Raw genomic sequence first — 7,224 nt, 5'->3', positions numbered from 1 at the left:
ACCGTCAAAAATATACTTATCCGTCAATCCTACCTAAGTCAATCTAAAAAATATTAGATTAGGATTGGTTGATTTGGGGGTTTTCAAATTCATGTTAGATTCTGGTTAGGGATCTTGTATTATATTAAGATCAGCTTGTGTTAGGATTGAATTAGATTTGAATCGATGCGGATTGACTTCAATTTAGAATTTAAAGATTTTTTTAATTAAATTAAATGTTATTTTGAAAATTAAAATGCGTATACCTCACACTCCGAGTTCGGATCCTCTGTTACTAAATTTCTTTGTCTCCGTATCCTTTTGTCGATCGGACGGATCAGATTATATCTCAAAAATATCTTGCACATCACAAGGATACTGTACACATCTTAAAGATGTGATGATGTCTTAGATGTAACAGAGAACACGGGATATTTTTCTGTGAGACGGCGATCTTTGCCTTCTACAATCCGCTGCTAAATGCCGCGAAGATCCACGCCTCCCTGCTCAAGACCGGCTTCCAAAGCCATGCCTACCGCTGCAACCTCCTCCTCCGCGCTTACGTCCGATGCGGCGCCTTGGACCATGCCCGCTCCCTCCTCCTCCACATGCCTCGCCCCAATACCGTCTCCTTCAACACCCTCCTCTCCGGCTACGTCCGGTGCGACCGCATCGACGACGCCCTCAACCTATTCGACCAAATCCCCTGCGCAGACGCTCACTCCTGGAACACCATCACCTCCGGACTCGTCCGCGCCAACCGCTCCCGGGAAGCCCTTGCCTGTTTCGCCACCATGGCCCGCCACCATGTCCATGTCAGGCCCGACGACTTCACCTACTCGACGATCCTCGCTTGCTGCGATCTACGTGCGGGATGGCAGCTTCATGCACAGATAATGAAGACGGCGTCGTTTTTGGCGGATCCCTTTATCGGCACAAACCTGATGAAGATGTACGCCGACTCCGGGGAGATGAATCATGCAAGGAAATTGTTTGACGAAATGGGTGCGAGAGACTTGGCAGCATGGAATGTGTTGATGGATTGTTACTCGAGATTAGGGATGGGCGAGTTATGTCTCAAGACTTTCGTGGAGGTCATCAGGGATGGGATTCGAGTCGACGAGTTCACGTTGGCGACTGTTCTGAATGAACTTGCTGATCACTTGTGGGTTTCGGAAGGCAAGCAGCTGCATTCATTGATGACTAAAGGTGGATTCTTTACGGACTGCTTTTGTTGCAACGCATTGTTGAATCTGTACTCAAAGGAAGATATTCATTCAGCACTTAAGATGTTCGATGAAATGTATGACCGGAGTGCAGTTTCTTGGACCATCATAGTTTCAGGTCTTTTGGCTAGCGGCAACACTTATACTGCTTTCGAGGCTTTGAATTCTATGCAGATGGCTGAAGTGGAACCAAACTCTCATACTTTTGGCAGTTTGATCAGTTGCTGCGGCGATGTCGGTGCATATGACAATGGTAAGCAATATCATGGTTTGGCTATTAAGAAAGGTTTGGAACTTGATGTTATTGTGGGGAGCTCAATTGTGACTATGCATTCAAAATGTGGAGAAACAACTGGTGCACTAAGACTCTTCCGAAGCTTGCCCGAGAAAGACATTGTTTCATGGAATGGGGTCATATGTGGATTTGCACAAAATGGAGGAGCCGCCAAAGCTCTGCAACTCTTTGACGAACTGGTTCATGTACACCACAATGAAGTCATGCCGAATCATGTAACCTTTGTTGGTGTCTTGACCGCATGCTCCCATGCCGGGCTTATCCACAAGGGCTGTAATATTTTCAATGACATGTTTGAAGTGTACTCATGTGAACCCCAAGCTGAACACTATGCCTGTATGGTTGATATATTTGCGCGTTGGGGTTTGCTCGAAGAAGCAGAAGCTGTGATTCTAGCCCTTCCTACAGCACCTAACATTAACCTCTGGGGTGCATTGCTTGCAGCATGCAAACGGCACAAAAACTTGGTCATGGCAAAGCGCATCTCCGAGCAACTCTATGTGTCGGAACCATTGAATTCTTCCAATTACGTTCTCCTCGCAAACTTGTATGCTGAAAACAAAGAGTGGAATGAGGCGATGAAAGTTAGGAATAAGATTTTGACAGTTGGAGTTCAAAAAGTAGTCGGCAGAAGTTGGATTGATATCAGAGGTCAACCTTGTACTTTCGTATCAGGTGACACACATATAACACAGTTTGAGCTAATCTCCGGGGTACTGGAGACACTGGGATTGATAATGCTTGACGAGGAACGGACGACTTAATCGACAAGGATGAAGTGTGGGTGATGCAATGATTCCCTTGAGGTTTAAGTTAAGCACGACTCATAAACTACGTTCAACAAGTTTATTTCCCAGAGAGATAACGGTTGTATTATTCTCTTCTCAGTTCCTGGGATTCAAGAAAATTGTTGGTTACTAATCAATCAAATTTATAGTTTGTGCGGTAGAAATCTACCACCTTATTTAAGCTTCTTCTTGGATCTCTTGATCCTCTTTCTTTTGCCGGTGAGTGCGACTGCTTGGAGTCTTTCGATTCATATCTGTACCAGTTAACAGCCCTGGGTATTGATACCACAGAAAGAAAAGTTCTAGGCGGTCAGTGTCAGTGAGAAAGTCTTCTTTATCTTCTATATGTAGATTTTGTATGGCATACACCATTATAGTTTAACAGGGAAGATGTGATATTTAGTATTCAGTTCAACTGGAACCTCTTCTTACCTTTTTTTATCTATCACCTATACTACATCACTTAATTTCTCTGAGGTTTTGTGATAAAACTGATTATTTTTCCTCCTTTTTCAAAATGATATTTTGTATGTGATATGTTGTAGATTCTTAATGGCTTGATGGGATGAGATTTTGCCGCTCCCAGTGCAGAACCCACAAACTTTGGAGTTCTCCGCTGCAGATATTGTGTGGTCAAGAGTGGAAGGATGGAGAGACAAAATGGATCGGCTTGCGCTTATTCCCTTCCCAAGGGTGAATGATTTTGTACGAGGTGAATCCAATAACAACGAATGCCCAACCAGGTTCCATGTTGAAGCACGCAGGAGGCACCCTCCTCAGTTGGCATACAAACCAAAAGTCGATGGGATTCTTGAGTATATTCTGTAAGTGGTAATCCAGAACTAGTATACTGCAGTTGGCCTCTTCTGTGATTGTGGCAGATAGAAAGGAAAACCTGGACTTATTGACTGATGATTATTATGATATGCAGGGATATCCTTCTTTTATGACAAAAATGACTATTATCTGGGTGATTATTGATTGTCTCTCATGATTGTTGTTTTAAGTTTGTGCAGCTTTGCCATCATTTGATTTTTAAACTACAGCCATTTTTACACAAATAATTCCTGTGGCACTGACTTACTGATATCTTAGTTCAAGTTTATGTATCCTTTGTACCCTGGATCAAGGACACCTATTTACATTAGTATGAGCAGATGCATTGTCGATTGTTTGGACTTTAGTTTCTTTTATTGATCTATTTCGAAGCATAGAATTCTATTGTAGATATGGGAAGTGTTGATTACCTATCACAGACATATTTCTATATACATAATGGTTTTACCTTGATGCAGATATTAGTGTTCGTTTGGGACAGATGACCATAGGAAAGGTGGTGTAGTTTGCCCTAGCAGGCACTATGCTACAATGAGGAAATCTCCTGCAGGACGACCAAACACAAAGAGAGAATGTGTATGCCATTTTATTGTAAAGAGGTTAATGGCTGAACCTTCTCATGCTCTTATCATATACAATCAAGATAAACATGTCGACAAAAAAGGGTTACCTTGCCATGGTCCTCTTGCCAAGAAATTTGCTGGGACACGAGCAATGTTTGCACCTTACATTTCTGATGAACTTCGTCTTGAAATTATGTCACTACTCTATGTTGGAGTTCCTGTTGAAACCATAATGCAGAGGCATACTCAAATGGTCCAGAAGCAGGGTGGACCATGTACTCGAGATGATCTTCTCACCCATAGGTATGTGCGAAGGTTGGAGAGAAAGATTAGGCGTTCAGCCTTTGAGATGGATCCAGTTGATGATGTTAGCATTGGCTTATGGATTGAAAGCCATAGGGATCACATTTTCTATTATGAAAATTTCTCAAGTTCAGATCCCTTTACTTTAGGCATTCAGACAGTGGCAACTTCAACAAATGATTCAATTTGGCAACCACAGTATTCTAGCATCTGATTCATGGCTTGCCACATACAAATTCAAAGTATGAATGGTTTCTACACTTTTCACTAGACTTGACACGGTTCGGAATCAACGTTCGAAACCGACGGTTTGGAACCGACGGTTCGGAACTGCCTGTTCGATGGTTCCTGCCAAATCAATCCTTAACTTTAACCGCTCAAAATGGTTACGGTTCACGGTTCGGAATCGTTGGTTCACGGTTCACCATTATGTTTTAAAATTTATTTTAAAAAAGGACTTGTATTCATTTAAGTTGTCTACGTTTCCTCTTAGAGTATAGGAGAATCAAAGTTCACGTAGTTCTTTTATATTTTTACCTTTTTATATTTGAAAGTGGCGTTGTATTTCCCGTTCATGTTGTATTCGTTCCTTCGGTATCAAAATCTTCAACTTCATCATTTGAAAATTTCATTCCTTGGATTTGTTTCTTAGCTCCGGTCCGATTGTCGAGTAATTCTTGGGTTTTCCAAAGAGTCGGGAGACAAAGTTAAACGCTGTTCATCATATATATTACTGTCGACACTGAATGTCTGAACCACAATAATAGTTGATACTAAACAAACTAAAATTTCTTTGACGATCATGAGAGGACGGGAAAGCTTTGAGTTTTCTGTGACCATCACTTTAAGATATTGAAATTTTCGCTATTTGCTTCATTAAAATCAAAAGAAATCGTAAAATAATTTTCAAATTCCTGTGCTGAACTTGAGGATTCTTGTGAACGTTTCATCTGTTCTTTTAATAAAAATTATACTTTTATAAGTTTTAAATTACTACTAGTAGTTTGCTATATTTAAAAAATATCAGTTTGTGTTTCATATTTTACGTAATATTGATTATAAATATCATATAAATAAATTCTAACATTATATATAATATTAACTATATTAGCAAAATAAGAATTTTTAATTGAAATTAAAGCGTCATAATATAAAGTTAATATTTCTGATAAAACTTCTAATTTAAATCTAGCATCTAAGGTAAATGCAATTAAATAAATTTTAGAAATAATATAAAAATATTTTTACCATTTAGTTTTCATAACTTCTAAAACTAATTGAGTAGTGGAATAATAAATATCGAAAAGTTGTTCAGTTACATCATTAAATACTTTTAAAATTTGACAAATACTACTACAAATATTAGTATTAGTGTTTTGTAAAAAAATGAATATAATAATTCTTTATATTAAAATGAATCATGTAATAATTGGTATGTTGAATTTCAATGTGTTACTACATCACATGGAAATTTTTTATATTTTATTCCATTAGTTTTAAAAAATCTATCACATTGTTTCATTATAAATAGATGTGACCATAAATAAAAAATTGTAATTCTAATTAGTTTAATATAATTTTCTAAAAATTTTAATCTATCTTGAACACATAAATTTAAAACATAACATATATAGTGTATATGAAAAAAAAATAAACCATCAATAATAGGTTGAGAAATAAATTTTAGATTATCTATACAAGCGGTATTTGAACTAGTATTGTTTAATGATATTAAAAATATTTTATGAGATAATCCATATTCTTCTAAAATTAAACATAATAATTGTATGATGTTACGAGCATTATGTAATTCATCAAAAACTCTATAAGCTAACAATCTTTTTCGGAGGTTTCAAGAGTTATCAATCTAATGACAAGTCATACTCATATATGAATATGTTTGCCAATGATCACTCTAAATACTTGAACATAAAAAAATTATTATCTAATTTACTAAATTCATCAATTAATTTTTCCCCTTGTTTTACTAATTTTTTAATTATACGAGTAAGTGTAGTACTAGGAATATGTTTAGCACATGGATTCAAACCTAAAAGACAGATGTTCTATATATTGAAATAAAGTTAGCGAATGTCTTAATTTATTATCCAAATATAAAAAAAACTAGAATCAGTACTATCACTAGTTGAAGAAAATTTAGATAATTAAGTTTGAGAATGACCGAGTCCATATTCCGTTGGATGCTTTGTTCATAATTGTCATTTTAACGACTCATAGCCGCCGCCGACTTAGAATTTGTAGAAAGCATTACAGTGCTTAAATTTTGCACGCAATTCTCCCAATGGAAGAGTGACATTTTCAAAATGTTTAGTGAAAATAGAAGACTTTAGAGAAGGAATTTTCTGAACCTTAGAAGTAATTGCATCGGTACTTTCTTATGTTTCGGGTATCGAAAGGTGCTTGGTCTCATCATCGGTGGATTGAATGTTGGGGTCATCACGCGGATTTAGTATTTTCTTTCCCTTTCGAACTCGAGATGATCACTACAAGAAAAACCCTCATAGACATCGGTGGAACAACAACAGTTTTAAGCAAAATCCGATGTCTTTGAGTATTTTACACCGGTTTTTCCAAAAACCGGTGTTTATGAGCGCAGATTTTCGCTCATAGACATCGGTTTTTTTAGCCGATGTCTATGAGCGCCTTTTTTTCGTTAATTGACACTAATTTTAGCAGTAATTTTTAAAATCCGGTGTCTATGATAGAATAAAATAATTTAATTTTCCCACCAATACTTAGCCGAAATTTGCAACACTTCACTCTTTCCTCCAAACCTAAACCTAAACCTTTATCGCGCCGTCCACCATATACTGTCGCAACGCTGCCACCACTTTTCTCCTCGCCGCTGGCCGTCCGACCATCTCTCTCAGCCTCATCTCCCTCTTCCCCTTCCTAGATCTACGAAAGATGGCATCTTTTTCGTTGACGGAGGAGGATGTGCTACGGTGCTGCCGCAGCAAGCGTTTCGCCAAGGAGCTCGCCTCCGCCTCGCCGTTTTCCGACCTCCACCACGCAATCCAGTCCACCCGCAGGATCTGGTTCAACAAGGTCGTACCTTTGCCCCCCTCTTCTCTACTATCGATCACCCTCGCCGACCCCTTTCCTCACCTTCTAATTCTTCAGATCGACGTCGCCAGATGGTCCCATCCGCATCGTTTGCCAGTCTACTCCCTGAAAGTTGAAACCCTAAAAATTTAGTCTCGTCGCCACCC

The 7,224-nt window shown here is 38.5% G+C and overlaps 1 protein-coding gene across 3 annotated transcripts; it reads left to right on the top strand.

Annotated features, from left to right (window-relative positions):
- The first annotated feature begins 404 nt into the window (after positions 1-404).
- LOC122053003 (pentatricopeptide repeat-containing protein At2g13600-like) lies at positions 405-4,484 on the top strand. Of its 3 annotated transcripts, none has more exons than XR_006132139.1 (2): positions 405-2,507; positions 2,834-4,484. XR_006132139.1 is itself a non-coding variant. In XM_042614806.1 (1 exon), exon 1 carries the CDS (start codon positions 588-590, stop codon positions 2,262-2,264), a length of 1,677 nt encoding a protein of 558 aa, XP_042470740.1. In that variant the 5' UTR covers positions 405-587; the 3' UTR covers positions 2,265-2,703. The 3 variants fall into 3 exon arrangements, 1 of the variants encoding a protein (XP_042470740.1); XR_006132138.1 differs by having other exon boundaries at positions 405-2,597; XM_042614806.1 differs by lacking the exon at positions 2,834-4,484 and having other exon boundaries at positions 405-2,703.
- The last annotated feature ends 2,740 nt before the right edge of the window (positions 4,485-7,224 follow it).

Source organism: Zingiber officinale, chromosome 3A (genome assembly GCF_018446385.1).
Source record: "Zingiber officinale cultivar Zhangliang chromosome 3A, Zo_v1.1, whole genome shotgun sequence".
NCBI lineage: Eukaryota > Viridiplantae > Streptophyta > Magnoliopsida > Zingiberales > Zingiberaceae > Zingiber > Zingiber officinale.
This window is presented reverse-complemented; position numbering and strand designations above follow the sequence as displayed.

Bases quoted from the DNA above. Each gene is read 5' to 3' on its own strand.
- LOC122053003 (XM_042614806.1), top strand. From the start codon at position 588: ATGCCTCGCCCCAATACCGTCTCCTTCAACACCCTCCTCTCCGGCTAC.